The 24914-nt window shown below is 36.9% G+C and overlaps 1 protein-coding gene across 3 annotated transcripts in view; it reads left to right on the forward strand.

The window, feature by feature from the left end:
• Positions 1-24914, forward strand: part of TMCC1 (transmembrane and coiled-coil domain family 1) — a 156914-nt gene that overhangs the window by 107515 nt on the left and 24485 nt on the right. Inside the window, exon 1 of one of the 3 annotated variants that reach the window (XM_028169092.2) lies at positions 6588-6732. The exons of the other annotated variants lie outside the window; for them this stretch is intronic. Coding sequence (XP_028024893.1) covers positions 6670-6732 — 63 coding nt within the window. The 5' untranslated portion in view covers positions 6588-6669. Of the gene's footprint in view, positions 1-6587; positions 6733-24914 lie in introns of those variants that run through there. 3 annotated transcript variants of the gene reach the window in all.

Consider the following 24914-nt stretch of genomic DNA (forward strand, 5'->3'; position numbering starts at 1 on the left):
ACAGAACAAGTTCCTTGGTCTTTGGACATTTTTTCCCAGTAGATCCTTCATGAATAAAATATAGTAAAGCATGAAAGAGAAGGAGAACATTAGGCATTTTATCCAAAAAATAAAGTAGTATCCATGAGGTCTGACAGCTGAGGCAGGTTTTAATAATATAGAAAAGCCTCTGGAATTAGTCTTGGTTTTTATAAGGAGTATCTTTCGTCTGGGATTTGCTCCAAATAATTGCAAGGGAGGGAGGAAGTACCGGCCATGAGTTAATAATTGAAGCTGGATAAAGAGTGCGTAAAATTCATTACCCTCTCTACTTTTATATATATTTGAAATGTTGCATAACAAAGAGGTTTTTAAAAGACATCTTTTCCCCAGGAATTTTGGAAGGATAAAATCTATTTCCTTATGAAATTTTCAGCGTCCCACCCCCCGCAATACTCAACAGTGTTGAACACCATAAGGATACTATTGTAGGTTTGTATTACTGAGGGAAAAAATATTTTCTTGTCAGATATAATTCTGAATTTAGTAGGGTTTTTTGTTATTATTTTTGTTTTGTTATTGTCCAGATTATTGTATTTATACAGCAATGTGTAAAATTATTTCAAAAACTAGATTCTAGTGAAACTTGTGTTCAGCTTTGTTTCCGTCTAAAGGCATGTTCAGTAAACTTTAATCAGTATTGAGAAGTCTGAAAACTACTCAGTGAAAAAAATAGTATTAAACAGTTTCTTTATAAAGTAACACTTAAACGTTTTTAGTTGTTTGTAAAGGAAACTTTTTGTGTTATCATTAAAATATCCCTGATACATCTTTAGGTGGTATTTAGTAAAGGAGCCTATTTTCTCAGTCTGGGTCCTAACTTAACTTTACTGCTAAATCCTCGGTGTCTTCTAGTTTGTCATGTTGATCACACTTATTAAAATATCTATGCCAATTGAGATACTATAACTTTGATCTAAAGCAAGGGTTAGCAACCTTTTTTTTTTTTCTTTGTAAAGGGCCAGATAGTAAATATTTTACGCTTTGAGGGCCACAAAAGTGCTCTATTACATATTCTTCTTTGTTTTTTTTTTCTTAGAACTCTTTAAAAATGTAAAAATAGTTCTTAGCTCTTTTGTAAGAGCCTTATTAAAACAGGCAGAGTTAAACAATTGCTTTTTAATTAGATGCTTTACAAAATATTAATAAAAGCTAAGGACCCAAATGTTAAATGTTATTTTCAAAGGTAAAATTATGACTCATACAAAATGAACATATGTCAAAGATTGTATTTAACTCACTAATTAACCAATTATTAGGAGCCAGGAAGATATTAAAATGAGAATTGGACTTAACGGAAATTTATATTCTCTACCAGACAAAATTGATTTGTATTTCATCACCAGTGCTGTCCACAAGGTAATTTCCGTCTCTACAGGGTTTCAGAATAACCTAGCCAGAGACAAAGATGCAGACCTTTATACTATCAGATAACTCCAAAATATCCAATAGACAACACCAGATATTCCCTTGAAAGGGCACGTAAAATTTTTTACCATTTTAGTCTTTCACAGTGTCTGCTGACAATCTCCCATCCCTCTTGTGATCATAAATAATTTCCCAAGATTTTTCTAGATCACAAAATAGTTGGTCTCTTTAGGTTTGACCTGATTATTTATATAGATGCATTAAGAGTGCTAATTAATCATACAGACATCCTTGAGTTTTCTTTGCAAATCCACAGTGATACAGTTTTGAGCAATTACTAAGGCTACAAGATTAACTTCTGTATGGAGGTTTTCGTAAAGAATTTTAGGTTGGACTTTTAAACACCTCTATTATTTACTATCCCAAGGTTAGGAAACCACACCTAAGAAACTCTCTGACTAGATTTCATCTACAGAGCTGATAAATTTGAGTGAGTTAATCTCATCTTTAGGTCCCCAGCATTTGCTGAGGCTTGCCGGGAAGTAAGTGACCTTCCTTACCACCGCTAAGCCAGGGACCCTGTAAATCAGGCATCAGGTCGGTTTTCCTGGGAGGGCTTCTTTTTAGACATTGGCTCCATATATAAAGTCAACTATTCTTAATGTGGTTTTTCATATATGATTAAATGAGACTCTTTTTCAGATATGACATTCCAGGTATGTGTGGTTACAAAATCCAATTATATCCTAATAAAAAGGAGATAAGATACTAGTATTGATCCTACACAAATAACTGTATTGCCATAAAAAGTTAAGGAAAACTCAGTAAGTTTCTGAATACTGTTGATTCAGTGAAAATCAGATACCACTTAATGTTTTATTTTAGATCACAAAAGCAGAGTCTACTAAAATGTGAGTTAGAAATAGTTTAAGAAGAAAGTAAAAGGGCTTCCTCATGTAGCCACAAAAAATAGAACATTAAGATAACATCAACAGTATTCTAAACAAAAAACCACAATAAAGTTTCCTTCATCAGTTCATTCCATCCTGTGTAGTTAGTTCTTGCTCAAATGGAACTTGGGTCAGCAGTCTGCTTTCATGAAACATCTGCTTCTGGACTGAAAAGCATCATGGAAATCCTGGTCTAGTCCACTGGTAAATTCTGAAAGTTATCTAAGTGATGTCAGCTCAGAAACATGTACCTAAGGGTCTGTTCTTTGGAGTAGCAATAGTTTGTAGAGTACCTTGTACATTCCTTTCCATGAGACTCTTAAAGATAGTTTTAGGTGTAACAGTTAAGCTGAAAGTTTCATTTTTCTATATTTAGGAGCCAGTCTTGGGAAGGCAAAATCAAAAGAATTGTTGAAAGAGATTTGGGCCCTTGATTAAGATAGGAGCATGGATGAGAAACAGTACTTGGTTATTTAATCAAAATGACAATAAAACATTATAATAAACACGTAAGGGAATGCAATTTTAAAGAACTTAGCTCTTTCACAAGTAAAAAACCTTTGTTCTTTCTGGTTGTTTTGTTTTGTTTTTTTAATCATTAAGAACATTGTAAATCCAACATAAAGCCAGAAAGTTATTCTGCTATCTAGGCAAATTACACAGAAGATAAAGAATAATCTTTCATATTGTAGATGAAGGCATTAATCAGGAAGCCAAGGAAACTAGCCCATCAAAACTGATTGAATTTTGCAAAATTTGGACATATTTCGTATCTTCTTTTCAGATCCCAGTAGTATAAACCAAGGCAAATCAAATTCAGTTTCTAAGATTTGTCTTTCTTTCAAATTCTGGAACAAACTGCCATTTTACTTTGGGACAAAAATGCTCTTTTTCCTTCAAAAACAAAAGGACTTTATACCTTGTACTGTTGCTCCTAGCATAGTTTGAACCTCCTATATCGATTATAACATATTTCAGAGAGAAGATTAGGTGGAGGGAGTGGATAATAAGAAATATCTGTCACACACAAGGATTTTAGCAGACCAGAAAGGCTCCTGAATAAACATAACAGACTTTCTACAGCCCCACATTTCTCTTACACCTTCTTAAAGTGGCAAAATGAACCCGATTGGTAACATGACCTGAAGATATAGCCACTCTAATAGCATATACAAATAAGAAGCAAATGTATATCAACTTAAAACTATGCTTAATAATCAACATTTAGTATTCTGTTTACTTAGAAATTTATCTGAGCATCCAAGAATAATTTGTTAATTAGCTACATTTAACATTAGCTCAAGATTTTAAATTGCCATAAGATCTTGGAGCTATTTAAGCTGACACATAATTGCTATTGATATAAAAAGTTATTCAGTATTACGATTCAATTTAGATGAACACAGATTTTCATTTTTCTAAATATCAGCATTATATAAGAAGAATAATATTAACTTATTTGTTCAGTAAACCTGTATAAGTAAATTTAGGAAGTTCAGATTAATTTTAATCTGAATTAAAACAAACCCAAGTAAATTAAAATGTGTACAGTATTATACTTGGACAAAACTAGTCTTTTTTCTTTGGTTTTGTTTGTTTGTTTACAAATCTAGTCTTGATTTGCAAAATATTTAACTTAATTATATGAATTTGGATTTTTTAAATGTTTCAGAACTAGTAGTTTCTGTAAGAAGGATTTTGTTTCTTTGTCTAACATATTTGAAGTATTACATGTTCAGTTCGTTTTCTTGGACTTCTAAGAATATTTGATATGTAAGTGCTTATTTAGCTCTATAAAACCAACGAGAACAGAACCCCTTAATTTAAGAGCTATTATAATTAATTTTTAATGTCTTCTAAAAATAGGAAAACATTTTACACTTACACAACAAGAAGTCAAGATCTTTCTGAATTTCAGACACAGACACACAGAGAGCCATGGCTTCAGTTCTACACCTACAGCCATGAATCAAAAGTAAGCACAAAACCTTACCAGTACAGATCTCAAAGAGCTGTTCCCGTTTATAATATATACAGCATTTTTAATTGAGTTGAGCTCAATATAGACAAATGGGCAAAAAGAAAAGTCTAACAGACTGAATTCACTTTTGGTTTATTACCCAACAGAAAATAGATCTATTGTGTATCACTTTTCTGAAGAGACCACCAAATGGTCAAATTATTAAAATCAAATTCTCATTCTGTGCTGCCATCAATGAGGAGTAATTTATCATAAAGCAGAAACAAACAAAATCAGCAAGAGAAAGAAAATCGAAAGAACCAGAAAGTAGCAAAATTAATGTTCTATTGCCAGTTGAGATTTGCTTTGGGAGCCAAGAAGACTTGTACCCAGGCTAAGGCAGCCAGCGAGGGGTACTTCTCTGACAACTTGGGTAAATTCATTAGCATCTTGGTGGAACCTCAAAAACTGTTTGAGAATAATTTTTTGTAAGGTAAGATCATGACTCATAAATACACAGTGAACATTTCTTACACACAAGGTCTTACACACCCAGGAAACTCTTCAGCGCTGCTCTGTACATATGGCAGCTCATCCAGTCAAGGCAGTTTTGATCTTATGACACCTTGTCTCAACACTTGCTTCAGTGATCTCAGTGGGAAGGAAAGAGAATAAAAGAGCCTCATGACAGAAATGTTTGGTTTGGTTTTTTCTAAGTGATGAGATTACACATAATTTTGCTTTCTTTTATGCCCACTCGTGTTTTCAAAGTTTTCTACAGTGAACATAATTGTCTGAAGAGAAGGTATATTTAAAATGCTAATAAACAATTAAGCAAACATCTGCTAATGTTGATGCTAGCAGTGCAGGATTGGTTTTGGTTTTGGTTTTAGTTTTTTGTCATTGTTTTTGTAGAAACAAATATTTACTCTGTTGAAACCTTATAACCTAATTTTTAAGCAAAGACACAACTTGTATTAAGTCATAAAATTCTCTATTAATTTGTTCTGGAGAGTCAAGGTCTGAGTTCTGTGCCTCTAGAGATAAAAGAGGAATTTCTGGAGCCATGGTTTTAACCCAGAATTTTCTTCAAATTCATTCAAGATACTTTGGATTCCATTCAGAGTACTTTCTCTGATTATAAATGAAAAATGCTAATGAAGCTGGTGAATGCTGATAGAAGAACCTTCTTTGAGCTCTCAGTACTCTGCTGGCCTGAGCTTCCAGCCCCATACTTAAATAGAAGTATAGAAATGATCACAGCTTTAGGCTCATAGAAAGGACTATACGGTACTATATCAAATTGTCTTCATGTTAACCTTTGTGCATGTTAACTTCAAAAAAATGTTACTAGCTATTATACATTGTACACGCTACACTATATTTTATAATCATTAAAATTCTTCCCGTGTGCATTTCCCAAAACTACTTTTATAAATGAAGAAATAAAGCTCAGATCTGATAGGTTGTTTTAGGATAAATCCCAAAGTGACTTTTTCAGTGCAGAAACAGTTTCTTCAAGACATTCAGTTCTTTCATGCAGTATCGTGGGTATTGAATAAATAGTATGTGATGGTACAGGAGCTGAGCTCAGGTTTACGATTGTGGTGTTTTAATCTGTTGCTTAAACTTCAGAGACCTTAATGCTTTTCATTCAGAAGCTTTTTCTCCCTTTGTCCATAGTGAAAAAGACTTCAGGGTCTCATGCTGTGCACAAGAAGTCTTTCTGAAGTCTTTCTCTTGCTCAGTTTTCATTTAAATGACTTTGTGAACCTAAAATGAAAATAAGAGAAGAAACATTAGAACTAAAGCATAGAAATTTGTCCTGGCGATCTTTTAGTCCTTTGTTGAAACATGGGTAGATTGTTTTCTCTTTGTATTTATTGAACCAAGCTACCTAAACAGTGTTATCCTATTTAGAATGTTTTTAACCTTCTTTAAGCTATTCTCTAAACCTTATCTGGTTTTAAATGAAAATACAAATGTGGATGGTGAATTAATGTCCTGTAGCTTTAAATTCAGCCAGTTTGGTGCTTTTGTCTTTTGTAAAAGATGCTCACAGCTCGAGAAGAGAGGCAGCTACTGTCTGTGATCTCCATTCTCAAACTATTCAACTATTCATTTGCATTAGCAGCTCTAGCAAACCGCACCCGCATCCAGGCGCGCGCGCATACACACACACACACACACACACATACACACACGGATGCTTGTTTGGCAGAAGCTTTCTGTTTATTCAGCAGAGTCCTCCCTGGCTCCCAGATGTAGAAAGCTCTAAGAGTTGATGCAGGAGACAGAACCGGAACTGTATGAAGGCTGAGGAAGGCACTGCGGAGGATTGGCTATGCAGGGATGTTGATGTGGTGTGGCTGTACCTGCCTGCTCTGTGAAAGGCACTTCTCTGAGGCTGTGAAGGTGAGAAGCCCAGGGATCAACTAGAAGCTTCATTTCGGCCGGCTGTTGGTGGGGGAATGCATTCCCAGTGGTAGCTGTCCTCATTTACAGAGTTATTCTCGGAAACCAAGTATGTGCAGCCTTGACAGACTATGCCACAGCTCCTCTGCAGTTTGGAAGCTGGGACAAATGGAAAGAGCTTACAGCCAAAAGAGGTTGTGATTGTTTGCACGATCCAAGCTTGCTCTGGCAGTGCACAAATGAAGGATGAGCTTTGTGGCAAGCAAAATCAGCAGACTGCCTGACAGGGGGTTTTGGTAAGATAAATGTGTTGCTTGTGTTTTGGGTCTCCACCACCTTGCCCCCCACCTTTTTGTTTTGTTTTGTTTTGTTTTGTTTTGTTTTTACTTTTCTGTATCAGCTATATAGAATTGCCTCTTAGCAATAACTAAAACATTTTAGAGATTCACATTTAGTGGTAAGGGATAGCCAAGGGAGCTAGAAAGGAAACCATTATTTCTGGTCTTTCAGTTTTGTGACCTTCAGAAATAATCATCAAGTTTTCTCCATATCCATGAAGAGGCAGAAGCTAGGAATTTCCAGAGCAAAGAACGCTAACAATAAGATATCCCTTCCCTTCTTTGAACAGTCATAATGACCCCCGCTCCTTTTTCCCCCCGCCCCAGCTTTCCCTATGGCCTGAAGTGGAGAAGAAAAAATAAAGTCTTCTTGCTCTTATTAAATTGTTGCCGCTGGAACAGTACTAGGCTGAGAATATAAGTATGGAGGTGGAGGAAGGCAGGTTGAGGAGTCTCCTATTTTCATAGCTGTGCATTGGTGGGTGTTTAGCTTAGGTTCATTAGCATTGCTGTTCATTATCAAGTGGTTGTTAGTGCTTTATCTCTTTGCCTGTACTGTGATTTAATCCCTTTTATGTTCTATTTTGTACAGTTTTTCTTTGCCAGGCCCAGTTGTATCATTATGAGGCCTTTTTCTGTTATTATTAATACATATTAGCCTTTATTAGAGAAAAGATGGTTGTAGAAAGTAGCCCTGAAATACTTATGGACCCCAAGAAAGGTAAAGATATTTTCTCTTTAAAATCTAGGGTTTGCTTTCAGCAGATTCTGGAGTCTTAATTTGGGGATCTTTAATAAGCATTTTATTGCAAGTTAAAGAAATAGTCATATTAGGTCTGTGAAATCCTACCTTGCTCTAATCTGCCTTAAGTTGGATCCTGTTTCTTGTGTTTTTCTAAGCATGAAGGTTTACTTTTCCTCATCCTTTCTTAGGCAAGTGTTGCTGGATGGTATGGTGACTGTTTTATTAGCCTACCTCAGACCTTGTCCTTGAGCCCCCCCTTCTCACCAGTGGAGAGAGCCAACTTTTCTAGCTGCTTAGAGGGGTACAGAAGAGAACCATTGACACCTGGCTTTTTGCTGACTCACTGGTTATATAAGCCTTGTAAATACAGCTATCCATATACTCCATTAGGTTACTGGGCAGGTGGCCCCCTCCTTGTTTACTGGCCTTTTCCTTTCTCATCATCCTTCTGCTTCTTCCTTAAGTTTTTGGTAACACAGTCTCAACCTTTCACCAAGTGAGTTCTAAGAAGCAGTGAATAGACAAATCTTTTTTCTTCTATTGAATTGTTGGGTTAACTGTATTTTCATCTTGATTATGATAAAATTCCAAATTCTATATTTTCTTGGCACATGAAACCTACAGTAATAATACATCTTTTCATTTGTGGGCCAGTTAAAGTAAAAACTTCCTTTTCTATCTTTGAGAACTCAGTTTAAATGCCCCTGTTCAAAGAATTATTCTGTGACCTCCCAATCTAAAGTAGGTTTCTCTGCCTGACATTATTCCTTTTCTTACAGCACTGTGTTCTTTTTCTTTGCAGCACTTTTCACAATTTATGTTATTTGATTACTGGTTTTTCTGTTTCCACCACTTTTCCCCACTCAGCGCTAAGTGTCATGAAGGCAGAGACTTTATTTTTTTGTCAATATATGCCCAAGCACCTAGCAAAATGCCTGGCTGAGAGTTGAAGAAACGACAATAGGCAGCATTACATGTGTAAAGACCCTATGCTGATGTCGACTGAAAAAAAAATGCGCAACGTCAGAGTTGTGAAGTAAGTTTTATTTGGGGCAAAATGAGGACTATAGCCTGGGAGACAGCCTCTCAGTTAGCTGTGAGGAACTACTCCAAAGAGGTAGGTGGGGAGTTAAGTATATATGTGATTTCGGTGAAGGGGGATTCATGCAGTCAAGCACACATGTTGGCAGAAAGTTGCCACTAGTCACAAGGAGCAGATGCCTCCATTAATGATTTAAGTGCTTTTCTAAATATGAGAAGATGCAAGAAATTGGGATCATAAAATCTGAAAAATATCTAACGATCTGAAGCCCTGTTCTGCCAGTTTTTCCCGGAGCACAGAGTGCCTCATTCCTGATCTCTGCCCTGGCTCCTTTCAGGGTGTGTTGAAAGTCAGCGATTACGGTGGCTAGTGACTTCATCCTTGTAGAGGCAGATGGTGAGCAACAATTCTTCATCCACAGTGAGAAGAAACAGGATGAGCAGCAGGGTCTAAAAAAGGCCAGTGTGGCTAGAGTGGGAGGAGCATTCTATAAGATGAAGCTAGAGAGAGGTCCAGAGCCCAATCAATCACATAGGACTTTATAGACCAAGTTCACATTCTTGTTGTTAATATTTTAAGAGTGTGGAAAGCTACTAAAATAATTTAAGCATTGGGTGATTTAGGATTTCCTTTTTTTTCTTCTTCTTCTTTTAATTCTTCAGTTTAATTGAGGGCCTAAATGAATGCAGCTAGATCAGTCAGGGTGAGTGATTCAGGAGAGAGAGGACAAGATTTTTTTTTTTAATAGTTCTTCTGTTCCTCAATTTAATCTTTTTTTAAAATAAATTTATGTATTTATTTATTTATTTCTGGCTGTGTTGGGTCTTCGTTGCTGCTCACGGGCTTTCTCTAGTTGCGGCCAGCAGGGGCTACTTGTCGTTGCGGTGTGCGGGCTTCTCTTGTTGCAGAGCACAGGCTCTAGGCGCACGGGCTTCAGTAGCAGCATGTGGGCTCAGTAGTTGTGGCTCGTGGGCTCTAGAGCACGGGCTTAGCAGTTGTGGCTTGCGGGCTTTAGAGCGCAGATTCAGTAGTTGTGGCGCACGGGCTTAGTTGCTCCACGGCATATGGGGTCTTCCCTGACCAGGGCTAGAACACGTGTCCCCTGCATTGGCAGGCGGATTCTTAACCACTGCACTGCCAGGGAAGTCCTGAGAGGACAAGATTTTGTCCTAAGAGTTTGACAGTAGAAATAAGTAGAGATAGGTGGGAAGTATTATAATTTGACAGAAATTTGGAAAGTAAAATAGATAGGACTTGGTATTGGATTGGATATAGGTAGAAGGCAGATGATGTCAAGGATGATTCCTGGGCTTTGGCATGGTTTGGTTTTGGCTTGTGTAACCTGATGGATAGTAATGCTTTCCCTGAGATATAGAATACTATAAGAGAACCAGGTTTAGAGAAGGATCACAGTGTTTGGTTTTGGTCATGTAGATTTTGAGATAGTCAAGTAGCCCTTTGGATCTGTACATCTAGATTCCAAAGGAGATTGTACTACTTTTACCATTGGGAAACCTTTAGTGATATCCTTGGAATAAAGTCCAAAACAGTTTAGACCTACCTTGGGAGCTTATCTCCCACCATAGCCCTCTCCTGTGCCATACTTTTACAGTCTCATGAACCATTCAGTTGTCTTGAAGAGACTATTACATTTCCTTCTTCTGGGCCTTTGCTCGTACTGGCGGTCAACCTGAAATGCCTTTCCTTACCCCTTCTCATTTTTATCAAAAACTTCTTCCTTCAAGGCTCATTTCGTTTTTCACCTCCTCCAAGAAGCCTTCCCTGTTCCCTCTCCGTTCCTGTATTCAAGAAGTACTTTACCTTCATATCTACCATATCATTTACTTAATCAGACCTGTGTTTCATTTCTGTGTCTCACCAACTAGGTTATGTGTCTCTTGAGAGCAGGGATTCCACCTTTATTCAGTTTGTTAGATAAGAAGAACACAGGATAATTGCAAAATTAATTAAATAGTAGAAGCCTTGATCTTTTCTACACCCTGCTTCCTTAGTCTCATAGCACCATGATGTCCATCTATCTACTCCTGATTTTCTCTAGGCTGTCCTACATTTGTACCTTATAGATACCTACATACAACTTTTCTACCTACATAGTAGAAAAGTTCTTCCTTTCATACGCAAAATCCCTAAGCTAGTCATTCTCATCATATACTTTTTTACTTTTACTTTATTTGTAATTTATCAGAAAAACTGAAATCTTGCTGTTGCTTATCACACGTGAAAGAATTGACCAAGACAGGAAGGACCAGAATTCATAGCTGATCTTGTTCTCTGTGTCTCCTCTTTTCCCATTCTCTGGAATAATTCTAGAATCCATGCAGTACTTTTTTCAGTAAGGTCACTTATTGGCCTTTAAGACTGGGTAAGACTGTGCATTGCAGGAGGCGTGACCCACATATTTCCTAGTGCTCCCTGATAGGATAGCACTGTCCCCAGTTGAGCAAGCCTTCCCCCAGGGAACAGAGTGTAGAAATGCAGAAACAAGTTATGAAGGTTGGCTCCTTCCCATTTAAGTAATTCTTTCACAGAGGCTTAAGCATTCAATTTGTCTCTTCAGACATCTTTAAATAGTTGAATTTCCTTCTTACTATCTCAGTTAATATTTGTATGTATTGATTTTCATTCTTTGGAAGCCTGAATTTCAGTGATTTCTTACCCCTTTTAGGAGTTATAGATACCTCCGTTTAAAAACCTGAGAGACAAAAAAAAAAAAAACCCTGAGAGACAATTGGACTACCCTCTGAAATTCATACCAGTCACATATTTATGCTATTTTTTTTATAGATGTGTTTTTAATTTAGACCTTTCTTTTAGTCATAGTTGTCCCATTATAACTTGGAAATATGAACTAGATTGTATCCCTTATATTCTATTTGAGAACGTTGGTTTATATATCATCCATTGTCGTTACAGATCTTGAATGAGAAAAATCTAAGCAACTCTAAACATTATATCACAAAAGAATGACTGTAGTTCTAACATGATTTGATTACTTGCAACTAAATAAAAATTATTTTAAGATAAATTTATTTAAACAGAGGGACAGATCATTATTGCACTCTTGATAAACTCTTCTCAGATCAATTCTGTTCATTAAAAAATATATAAAATCTTTGACAAGTGATACTCTAGGCTATTACCTTTCTTAGAATTTGTACTTAATTTTGAGAACATAGCTGCTTTTTTGTACAGTAGAATAAAGCAGATACACATATAAAGTTTGTTTAAATACCTGCTATGTAAACTATCTAATATCTTGAGAGTCATCAGTTTTTAAAGATCATGGAAATGTTAAAGTACTTTTTGCCTGTACTTCCCTTTATGTTAGCTGCTTTTGGACAGTGCCATACTACTACTATCTGGATAGCTCCAGTAGTACCTCACTTCATGCTCCATATATATAATATATATATTTAATACACTTTAGGAAGGGGGTTGTAATCCTAAATATGGGATTCGCATCCGGAGTCTGACTTTGTAGAAATCATCAGTGCCTCCTTTTTATGTTGATCCAACTGGTGGTAATCATGGCTGTTACGAAAAACATTATAGGGAAGTAGTTAAGGACAAGGACGCTGAAGCCAAATCCTATGGGATTTAAGTCCTGGCCCTGCTGCTTACCATTGTGTGACCTTGCTACTTAACTTCTCCTAATTCAGTTTCCTCAGCTGTAAAATTGGGAATTACAAAAGCATATATTTCCTAAGGTTGTTTTGAGGGTTAACTAGGTAAATATAAGCAAAGCACTTACAGCAACACCAGGTACATAGTAAACATTCGACTACTAGTGCATTTAAGACTATCACCATCATCATCAGATTTACATATAAAGCAGATTGAACCTTGAGCTTTCATAGCCTGTAAAGATACCTATCTGAGGAATAAACCTAGTGAGATAATCCTAGAAATGTTCAAATAGTTCACATAGGAAAGTAATAATGTTGGGCATTTAACTCATAAGCCTCTCGAATTAAAAAATATCTGATGTCTGAGCCAAGTATTTTTTAAAAAATGTTTTATTGAAGTATAGTTGACTCACAGTGTTGTGTTAATGTCTGCTGTACAGTAAAGTGATTTACTTATACAGATATATACATTTTTTTTATTATTCTTTTCCATTACGGTTTATCATAGGATGTTGAATATAGTTCCCTGTGCTACACAGTAGGACCTTGTTGTTTATCCATTCTATATATAATAACTTACATCTGCTAATCCCAACCTCCCACTCCATCCCTCCCCCAACCTCCTGCCCCTTGGCAACCACAAGTCTATTCTCTATATCCGTGAGTCTGTTTCTAGTACATTTAAAAAGACCTACCTTGGGAGTAGACCTACCTTCTGTTTCGTAGATAGGTTCAATTGTGTCATATTTTAGATTCCACATATAAGTGATATCATACACTATTTATCTTTCTCTTTCTGACTTAATTCACTTAGTATGATAATCTCTAAGTCCATCCATGTTGCTGCAAGTGGCATTATTTCATTCTTTTTGTGGCTGAGTAGTATTCCATTGTATATATATATATATATATATATACTACACCTTCTTATCCATTCATCTGTTGATGGACGTTTAGGTTGTTTCCATGTCTTGGCTATTGTAAATAGTGCTGCAATGAACGTTGGGGTGCATATGTCTTTTTGAATTATAGTTTTGTCTGGATATATGCCCAGGAGTGGGATTGCTGGATCATATGGAACTCTATTTTTAGTTTTTTGAGGAACCTCCACACAGTTTTCCATAGTGAGCCAAATATTCTTAATGTATGACGGTAAGATATTTCAAGGAGCATTAGAAGTCAGTCTTTGATTTAATACGATCCTATTATAATGCAGATAAAGTTATAAATAACCTTGTTAAGACCTCTTGGTATTACAATAAACAAAAACACTTTAGGTTGTAATGAAAGAGAATTGTAAATAGCCAGTACCCAAAATAGTTTCTGAATAGATAAGTGAATAGGAAATAATTTCATTCATTCGGGAAACATTTAAGCAGCTACTATAAGTGCTATGCACAGTTTTAGGTGTTAGAGAAACAGAAGTAGACAAAACACAAAAATCACTACCTTCATGGACTTTACATTCTCGTTTTTGTTGATAGATATCAAAATATATGTCATGAGGTAAAAAGTTCTATGTAGAGAAGAGAAGTCTGGAAGCTAGAATAGGGAGTTCATAATGGAAGCAGAGGCTGTAATTTTAAATACAGTGTCAGGGAAGACCTCACTACTAAGGTGACATTGGAGCAGAGACTTAAAAGAGGTAGATAGAGTAAGCCATGCAGGTGTCTGGGGAGGGGCGTTCCAGGCAGAAGGAACACGAAGTGAAAAAGCACTGAAATGGTGCATGCCTGGCACATTCTAGGAGTAGCAAGGAAGCCATTGTAGCTGGTGGCAGTGGAGTGAAGGGATGAGTAAGTAGTAGGAGGTGCAGTCGGAGAGTTTATGGATGTGGGGCAGGTGCCAGAGCATAGTCATTTAGGCCGTTGTAAGGACTTTGGCTTTACTCTGACTGAGTTATGGAGCCACTGGAAAGTTTTAGATGTAAAAGACTGTTGTTGTGATCTGACTAACGTTTTTAAAGGACCGCTCTGGCTGCTCTTCATATAATTGAGTATAAAAATATTATTGCAATAATAGTGGAGGAGACCATTGCAGTAGTCCAGGCAAGAGCTGATAGTGTTTTACACCAGGGTGGCAGCAGTTGAGATATAGTGAGAAGTAGTCAGACTCTGCATCTCTTTAGCAAGTAGAGCCCAAAACATTTTGCTGGGGTAATGTAGTGTGCATAGGGGGTAACAACGCAGACTCTGTAGCCAGACTGTCTGGGTACAAACATTGGATTTGCCACTTCTTTACTTTGTGATCTTGGACAACTTAAATTCTCTATGCTTTGGTTTTCTTAGCTATAAAGTAGAGATAATAATAATACTCATCTTGTAGTGTCATGGTGAGAATTGAACAATTTACTAAACTGAAAAAGAACTTAGAACAGTGCCTGGCACACAGTAAGTACTACACTGTATGTATTAGCAGCTATCTTTATTAATGTTAACTGGGTACGGTATGAGAAAGAAAGAGGAGTCGAAGATGACACTAAGGCTTTGGATCTGATCCCATGGATCAGTGAAGTAGCCATTATCTGAGATGGGAAAGACTGCGGGGGAAGCAGGTTTGCGGGATGTCAGGAACTCAGTTTTGCACGTAGTAAATTTGAAATGATTGTTAGACATCCAAGTAGAGATATTGAGTAGGTAGTTGGATATATGAGTCTAGAGTTAATGGAAGTACGGGCTGCGGTATGCATTTGGAAGCCGTTAGCAAATAAATGATATTTAAGACCATTTTAAGAGAAAGAAGAGTAATTAAGCCATAAAATGGAATTGGGGATATACAGTTTGGACAGCCCCTACTTAGAGCCTTTACTCTTCACAAGCTAACAAGCCTAACAGTAGCCAGTTCAGAGACAGCCAGATTATCACAAACCCCATGGAGCTTTCCAGATTCTTTCATTGCTTTTTAGAATTTTGTTTTACCAGAATTGCTTGAAATAAATAGGATTAAGCTGAGGCTTAGAAATCTTTTTGTCTTAATTAGACTGTGTCATAAAAGTATTTGCAGGGAATTAACTTGTAAAGGGGAACTCATTGGTGGCAGTTTTACAAATTGGCTATCCACACATGGGTTTTATATGTATTTTTAAATCCTCAGTAGTGAAAACATTTTTCTGTGTCCCTTTCTCCTTTTACTAGTTAGCACCTGCTCAAAAAATAGAAACTAATTTTAGTATTAGCAGATCTGTGTGCTTCATACTAATCATTCTTCATTCTGAGGTTTGTGAGATTGATTTTTGAATAACCCATATCCCAAGTCAGTATTTCTTTTTAACAAAATTTAAAACCTTAAAATTAGAAGGAAACTTGGATCATCTGTTCCAACTGTCAATCAGTATATCCTCATATGACATTTTTAACATGCAGGCATGAAGTCTCTGCTTGGACATTTCCAGTGACATACGTGAACTGATATTTGAAACCCCCTGGTTAAGTTGAACAATGTACCTCTTCTTATTTTCAGTATGTGTCACTTATTCTTTTAGTTATCAGGATGAGATTTTTCTCTTAAAATCTGCTACTCATCTATAAAATAAATTTTCTTAACTGGATGACCTGTTTGGTTCCTTTCTAGCTCAAAGAATCTGTGCTTATAAAAAAACTCCTAACCATAACAAAGCAGAATATAATTTTATACTTACACCATTGATGCTGTGATTTTGTAGGCTCCTTATGGACTAACTTTCTTTCATTCATTCTTTCTTTCTCTCTTTCTTTCTTTCTCTCTTTCTTTCTCTTCCCTCCCTCCCTCCCTTCCTTCCTTCCTTTTCCTCCCTTTTCCTCCCTCCCTCCCAGGCTCACATGAACCTATTAAATCCAAACATCGGGCCTGAAGTACATCTGGCAGTACAAATCCTCAATGATGTATTTCACATAAGCCAGGAAATCAGTCCTCCTGTGACAAAGCAATTCTGAGCAACAGCCCTAGATTCCATAATGGATATTTTGCAGTGGGGTTGGAACAGGTTGGCCATTTAGGATGTTAATAATCTAAACTCATATTCAGCTCAGTCAGCAGTTTTTCCTCAGCAGCCTTGGAGGGATGAATATCATCTGTTGGAAGCTATTTTTCTTACAAAAATTCTGACCTTTTTTCCATTCAGAGTAACATAGGCTCAGTCACTGCATGGCATATGAGATCTAAAAGGATCATTTTAAGGAGATGCTGGCGAGCATTTATATTGAACATTTACTTGATATCTTCTTTGTCCAAGGCATTGTGGTACCTTCTTGGGGCACAAAGATGAATGTGATGTGACCCCTGCCCTCAGGAACTGTCAGTGGAGGCAACACACTCAAGCAGTCATTTCGGCATAATGTGATAGGGACACGTGATACAGAAACATAGATAAATGAGACTATAAAGGAGGAGCCATTAATCCAGCTGGGAGAGGGAGGTTGTCAGGAAAGATTTCCTGAAGGAGGTTATGCCTGAACTGGGTTTCCTTCATCCAGAAAAGGAAAGGAGAATATACCCTGGACTGGCCGAGGGAGCCGTGTGGGCAGAAGCCTGGAGGTGTGAAACAGTGTGCCATGTCAGAAGAACCAAATGATAGTTGTGACCCTTAGCATATATAGATTTAAATTTAAAGTTTCCATTATTCCCAAGTGATCCATGATATAGTTTTTTTGTCAAAATTTTGCTGAGGCACATGGTAGGATCTTCAGCTACAAAGCTAGAGAGCAAACCTCACCGGAATTCACATTTCAGTGCACATCACCCATGAAGTGATTTTAAAACTTCGTTTTTGATGAAGATGGACCTGAAAAGTGCTGGTGGTAGAAAAGAGAGTGGGGCCTTAAGTGGTTCTCAATAGAAAAGGGAAGTTTGAGACAAACTAGACTGTAGTGCCAAATTCACAAGTGACCAGGATTCTTGTCATGAGTATTACTTGTGTATCAATGATTTTTCAAACTTTTTTTGAGTGTGATTTTGTGTGTGTGTATTTTTAATTGCGGTAACATTGGTCTGTAACTTGACATAAGTTTCATGTGTACAACATTGTATTTCAGCTTCTGTATACACTACTTCATGTGCACCACCAAAGGTTTAGTTTCCATCCGGCACCATACAGTTGACCCCCTCTACCCATTTTGCCCTCCCCCAACCCTCCTTCCTCTCTGGTAACCGCCAATCTAATCTCTATATCTAGGTGTTTTGTTTTTGTTCTGTTTGTTCATTTATTTGTTTTATTTTGTTTTTTATTCCACATATGAGTGAAATTTTCTCCATCTGACTTACTCACTTAGCATAATACCCTCAAGGGCCATCCATGTTGTCACAGATGTTAAGATTTCATCTTTTTATATAGCTGAGTGGTATTCCATTGTGTATATGTGTATGTATATGTATATGTATGTATTCCATTGTGTGTATGTATATGTATGTGTATGTATTCCATTGTGTGTATGTATATGTATGTGTATGTATTCCATTGTGTGTATGTATATGTATGTGTATACACACACCACACACACACGCCCCCCACACACCCCACATCTTCTTTATCCATTCGTCAGTTAATGGGCACTTAGGTTGTTTCCATATCTTGGCTTATAAATAATGCTGTGATGAATATAGGGGTGCATATATCTTTCCAAATTACTGTACAAATTAGTGTTTCCTATTATTCTGGTAAATACCCAGAAGTAGAATAGTTGGATCATATGGTAGTTCTGTTCTTGATTTTTTGAGGAATCTCCACTGTTTTCCATAGTGGCGGCACCAATCTACATTCCCATCAACAGTGTACAAGGATTTCCTTTTCTCCACTCACCAACACTTGTTATTTCTCTTCTTTTTGATGATAGCCATTCTAATGGGTGTGAAGTGATATCTCATTGTGGTTTTGTTTTGCATTTCCCTAATAATTAGTGATGTTGAACATCTTTTCTGGGCCCGTTGGCCATCTGTATATCTTCTTTGGAAAAATGTCTATTCAGATATTCTGCCCATTTTTTTAAACTTTTTTTTAAAATTTTTATTTTATTTTATTTTTATTTATTTTTGGTTGTGTTGGGTCTTCACTGCTGCGTGCGGGCTTTCTCTAGTTGCATCAAGTGGGGGCTACTCTTTGTTGCGGTGCGCAGGCTTCTCATTGCGGTGGCTTCTCTTGTTGTGGAGCATGGGCTCTAGGCACGCGGGCTTCAGTAGTTGCAGCATGCAGCTCAGTAGTTGTGGCTCGCGGGCTCTAGAGTGCAGGCTCAGTAATTGTCGCACACGGGCTTAGATGCTCTGCAGCATGTGGGATCTTCCCAAACCAGACAGGAATGGAACCCGTGTCCCCTGCATTGGCAGGTGGATTCTTAACCACTGCGCCACCTGGGAAGTCCCACTCTGCCCATTTTTTAATCAGGTTGTTTGTATTTTGTTGTTGTTATTGTAGAGTTGTATGAGTTCTTTATGTATTTTAGATATTAACCCCTTATCGGTCATGTCATTTACAAATGTTTTCTCCCATTCAGTAGGTTGTCTTTTGTTTTGTTGATGATTTCCTTTGGTGTGCAGAAGCTTTTTAGTTTGATGCAGTGCCATTTGTTTATGTTTGCTTTTGTTTCCCTTCCCTGAGGAGACATACTCAGAAAGGTATTGCATGACCCATGTTAGACTATAAGGCCTATGTTTTCTTCTAGGATTTTTATGGTTTCAGGTTTTACTTTCAAATCTTTAAACCATTTTGAGTTAATTTTTTGTGTATGGTGTACGATAGTGGTCTAGTTTCATTCTTTTGCATGTGGCTGTCCAGTTTTTCCAACACCATTTATTGAAGAGACTGTCCTTTCTCCAGTGTATGTTGTTTGCTCCTTTGTCATAAATTAATTGTGGGTTAATTTCTGGGCTCTCAATTCTGTCCTGTTGATCTGTGTGTTTGTTTTTCTGCCAGTACCATGTTGTTTTTACTGTTAGAGCTTTGTAGTATAATTTGCAATCAGGGAGTGTGATATGTCCAGCTTTATTCTTTTTTCTCAGGATTGCTTTGGCTATTCAGGGTGTCTTGTGGTTCCGTACAAATTTTAGGATTTTTTGTTCTATTTCTATGAAAAATGTCATTGAGATTTTGGTAGGGATTGCATTGAATCTGTAAATTGCTTTAGGTGGTATGGACATTTTAACAATGTTAATTCTTTCAGTTCATGAGCGTGGAATATCTTTCCATTTCTTTGTGTTTTCTTCAATTTCTTTAAACAACGTCTTATAGTTTTCAGTGTACAGGTCTTTAACCTCGTTGGTTAAATTTATTCCTAGGTATTTTATTCTTTTTGTTGTGATTGAAAATAAGTTTGTTTTCTTATTTTCTCTTTCTGCTAGTTCATTATTAGTGCATAGAAATGCAGCAGATCTTTGAATACTGATTTTTAACCCTGCAAATTTACTGTATTTGTTTATTATTTCTAGTAGTTTTTTGGAATCTTTAGGATTTTCTGTGTATAAAATCATATCATGTGCAAATAGTGATGGTTTTACTTTTTCCTTTCCAATTTGGATGCCTTCTATTTCTTTTTCTTACCTAATTGTCTGGCTAGGATTTCCAATGTCACGTTGAATAAGAATAGTGAGAGTAAGCATCTTTGTGTTGTTCCTGATCTTAGAGAGATAGCTTTCTATTTTTCATCATCGAGTATGATGTTAGCTGTGGGTTTGTCATATATGATCTTTATTACATTGACATATGCTCCTTTTATACCCATTTTATTGAGAATGTTTTTATCATAAATGAGTGTTGAATCTTGTCAAATGCTTTTTCTGCATCTATTGAGATTATCACATGATTTTTATCCTTCATTTTATTAGAGTGGTCTATCACATTGATTAATTTGCAGATGTTGAACCATCCTTGCATCCCTGTCAAACTCTTTAAAAATAAGCAATAAAACATTGTTTCCTTTTCTTCTTCTAAGCAAAAATTTCCCAGGATACCCATATAAAATAAATGAAAGAAGAGGTAATCAGGGTTCTAGGAGCCCTGCTCACTTGGCTTCACTATTCCCCTTTGTGGTGATCCAGACACATCTTCACAGAACCTAGGATTGTTTCATGTACCAAAGTTCTGTGTAAAAAAAGTGCCAAGGTGATTCCTAGAACTTGTAGGAAACGCTTCGGTCTGTATAAGAATTATTTATCAAATTAAGAAAAAGTTTTATGACAACTGAAAAGGCCTGTTTTTTAGACTATGACCTGAATCTTGGTTTTAGGTCCCAAAGCAGAATATGGAATGCTTAGAGAAAAGGCTTGCTTGCTGTGGGCTAGTGGAATTTAGTCTATTTTTATTTTCTATTACACCCACTTGAGATCTCCTCTCCATTTCACAGCATGGCAAACTCAACGTCGGTCAGAATCTCACAGGAGAAATTTGCTCAACAGAGTTGTGCTGACTATGAGGAGGGAAGGGCATTTGTTTCTACAGTGAGACTGTGGAGATAGGTGAAAAAACATTGTCATGATTAAGATATACTTTCTTCACAGAGTGCTGATAGACTGTGGAGTTTCTTTTCTTTTCGTTAGGGATGAGGCATGGGGGAGGTGGAAAGGCAAGCCTGAAGGAGATGATGCAAAATTCAGATCCAGAGCTGTGTAACACCTAAGGCAGGACTCTTTCTTGTGGTTTATATCCTCAACACAATCCGCCTGGCAGAAGAAGAAAAGCTTATAAAACTAACCAGAGCCTCTTCATGTTTATTATCGATTAGAAGGTAGATTCCTATGTGGTTCTTAGGGCCAAGATTAAGAATCTCTAGGGATTACCATTTGTATTGGATTTGGGGAGTGGCCTCCCCCAAATCAAATATTCTATCTTATTGCCCTCACTAAGTGTACTTGAATTGAACCATACACTCCAATTTTGATTCGAAACATGGCCACTGTATCTCTGAGAAAATATTTGGCAGAACAGTGGTCTGCAGGTGCCCCAGCATCAACTTGCACAGGCGATGGCACAGCCCATTCTGTGAAATTGGCTTTGGAAAAGATACACTTTCAAAAAAACCAAAATAGTCAAGCTTGTATTTGTTTTCAGATTAATTACAAAGACTTCCTCACTCTCTACCCCTTTCTTCTTTTATCGTAAAATTCCTTCTTCATTTTCTCAGAAAAGATATGGATTATTTAATGTGCGGAGTGTGAGATTGCCTGAGAGAGACAATACTCTATAAAGCATAGATAAGATGACTTCATCATACTAAGTAAGCAGAATGGGACTGTGGCTTTTATTGAAGATAGCAATGTCAAGTCAGGGATTTCTGAATCTTTTTTAGCTACAAATATACATATCTTGGATTTTGAGTAATGAACCAGGTAAGGAATAGAAAAAGGTAACTTCTTGAATGCTTACCTTGCTTGGTAGGCATAACACACATTTAACATCTTTTCAAATAATCTCATGAGAAAATGATAGCCCCATTGTATGGAAGAGAAAACTTAGGCTCAAAGAGAACTAGTAGATGGCCCAGAGACACACAGCTGTGAGGTGACAGAGTCAAGTTTGAACCCAGGTCCTTTTACTCCTGAAAGTGCCCTTTCCACTGTGTTGCCTTTATATATGACTGTTCTCAGAGCTGGGTCCTGCCGTGTTCTAACACTTTAATACACTTAGAGAAAGTCGACAGATCTTTAATATATTTACAAATGAAAATTGAAAGCCATTATAAAGCTTTATCAAAACTCTGCTGTAGATGGGTCCAGTCTGTCCTTGATTAATCAGTGTTTTGGGGTATAGCTGTTGAAAATTTTCTCTTGGGCTGTTTTCTGGTCAGTTAATTCAGATCAGTGAATAGATAATTTCAACAATGAATTCTTAATAGTAAGAGACAAAGTACAAACAAAGCAGTATAGTCTGCTTGTTACAGCAACAGTTAGATATTAATTGTGGCTTCTGACCATATCTCTAGCCTTGTAGCATATTGCCTAACTTATAATAAGTAGTCAAAATATGTTTAACTGACTGACTTTTGGTCCTAGCTTTTTCTATACAAATTAATTCTAACCTCAGCAATAAGTGGGCTGCTGCTTGCTATTTGGTGGGTATGATTAGATTTGAAAGCCCTTCAGGGGGTATGGTCATAGGAAACCCTGTTGTGAAGGTGATATTGCTGCTGCTATTGTCAAATTGCCAAGTGATAAGGTAGTAGGAGGCACCTCACCGTCAGTTCACTTGTAAATTAGTGATAACAGTGTCTACTTTGTAGGGTTATTGTGAGAACTGGAAGATCAGGCAACCAACTGCCTAGCCACAAGACCAACTGTCAAGAAAGATGACTATTGTTACTTTACATAATGTTGAATTACATTATTCCTTTGGTTCAGGCTCTTCATATCCCCTAGTTTATGCCTGAAATGTGAAAGATCTTGGAAGGAAGTATATTCTGGAATCTTTTAACATTTGAATTTTTCAAAAAGAACCACTTACATGGTACAAAAATAATAGCTAGTACTAACAGCTTACACTGTGCCTGGTACTGTTTTGAGAGCTTTTATGTTCATTGACTCACTTCATCCTCACAACAGTCTTCTGAAAATGGGCATTAATATTATCCATATTTTACAGTTGATGAAATGGATATAGACAGAGGTTAAATAACTTGCCCAATGTCACATGGCTAGTAAGTAGCAAAGCCAGTTTCGAACCCAAGGAGTTTATGCCAGAATCCATGCTTCACTGCTACACTAAATGTAGCCAGACTTAATAGTCTTATTTTTCTGATCTGTGCCTTTTCCTGTATAAGAAAATCCTTTCCTATTTTCCAGTACTGCCTTCTAAAAGGTTTTAAATTTGCTTTTCACATTTGCAATTACACATTTCAAATTTGCAATAGTTGTTTGTCTGGAGTGAAGTAGGAATCTAAATTTATGTTGTTTTATGTGGATAGCCTAGTATGCTAGCAAAGACTATTGGAAAAGAGAACTTTTCACTTGGTACGTTCACAACTCAAGACTAAGTCAGGCCCTTCCAGTGCTAAGTATTCAGGCCACAAAGGACTTGATTCATAGTTCAAAAGATACCGAGAGAGTATGCACAACCCCTGTCCTATAATTCTGTAGTTCAATATATCTTTCTCTTTCCTCCTCTTTCTCTCCCCTCCCCTCCCCTCCTCTCCCAATTTCCTGCTCTCTCTCCTTCCTTTTTAAGAACAGTGCCTGCCAAGATTGGGAGGAGTTACTGAGTAATCGAGTGATTCATGGTTTCAAGTGTAAACTACCCTCCTGCTGAAGCTGTGGGTTAGCTTTCTTTCTCAAGGCCGAGGACAGTGGATTCTGTCAGCTGTACTCTTGCAGCCATATTGATGATTCTAAGTGGTAGTCACACACTGGAAGGACATAGTGGGGCTCCGAACAGCCAGGTAGGACAGAAGTCAGAGTAAAGACAGTCTGGTTTATTTCTTTAGTTACTGTGCAGGGAAATAAAGACACATCTAAACTGATGACTTGTAAATAATTATATTGAAACTTTATTCAGGTTTTTTCAATTTTAGAGATGTAATCAAACCTTGATTCTAACAACAGGGTCCTACTGTATGGCACAGGGAACCACATTCAGTATTCTGTGATAAACCATAATGGAAAAGAATATAATAAAAAAAAAGAATGTATTATATATGTGTAACTGAATCATTTTGCTATACAGCAGAAATTAGCACAACATTGTAAATCAACTATTTTTCAATAAACACATAAATAAATAATAATTTAAAAAACAACAACAACAAACCTTGATTCTAGTCCCAAAGCCATCTTTTGAGCAGTATGATCAATTTCTGTCCTCCCAGAGTAACAGTTAAACTTGATTTCTATGTCTACAATTCTTTAGACACCAAGAATGCATATAAGTTGATATTCAAGTAATAAGAAAGAACCTAAGAAAACTAGACCATGCATAAGCTTGTAGTCTTAGATCTAGAGACGTTTCATATTGCTTTCTTTTTATACCGTGGTAGATTTTGAGCTATTAAACATAAGTACACAATCAGGGTCATATTACGTACTATAGTTATGGGGTCTGAAATTCCGTTCAGAAAGAAAATCACACAATGGGAACTCTGTACAGCTTAAGAGAAGGAACCGAAGGAACTGAAGAGAGTGGGTTTCCAGGAGCTTCTCTTGCAAGTCTTGGCGACTTGGTTTATCTGGATCTCTGGCTCATCCTCTCTTCTGCTGCCTTCCCTCTGGCCCTTTCACTGCTTATTAGCACGCACCTAAAGATGAACAGGGCAGATGGAGAAGTGACACAAAACAGTTACTGTGCTAGTCCCTAACTATTCTGCATATTCTTTTTATTAGTGGAGCATAATGTCATTTTTGTTATTCATTTCAGTTTTAAATTATTTTTTTGCTTTTATTTAAATGTACAGTATTTCACGTTTGTTCATCTAGAAGGAAAATAATATTGTTTCTGTTCACATTAGTAGTAATATATTGAATCC

Source organism: Balaenoptera acutorostrata, chromosome 10, assembly GCF_949987535.1.
Source record: "Balaenoptera acutorostrata chromosome 10, mBalAcu1.1, whole genome shotgun sequence".
In the NCBI taxonomy this organism is placed as follows: Eukaryota; Metazoa; Chordata; class Mammalia; order Artiodactyla; family Balaenopteridae; genus Balaenoptera; species Balaenoptera acutorostrata.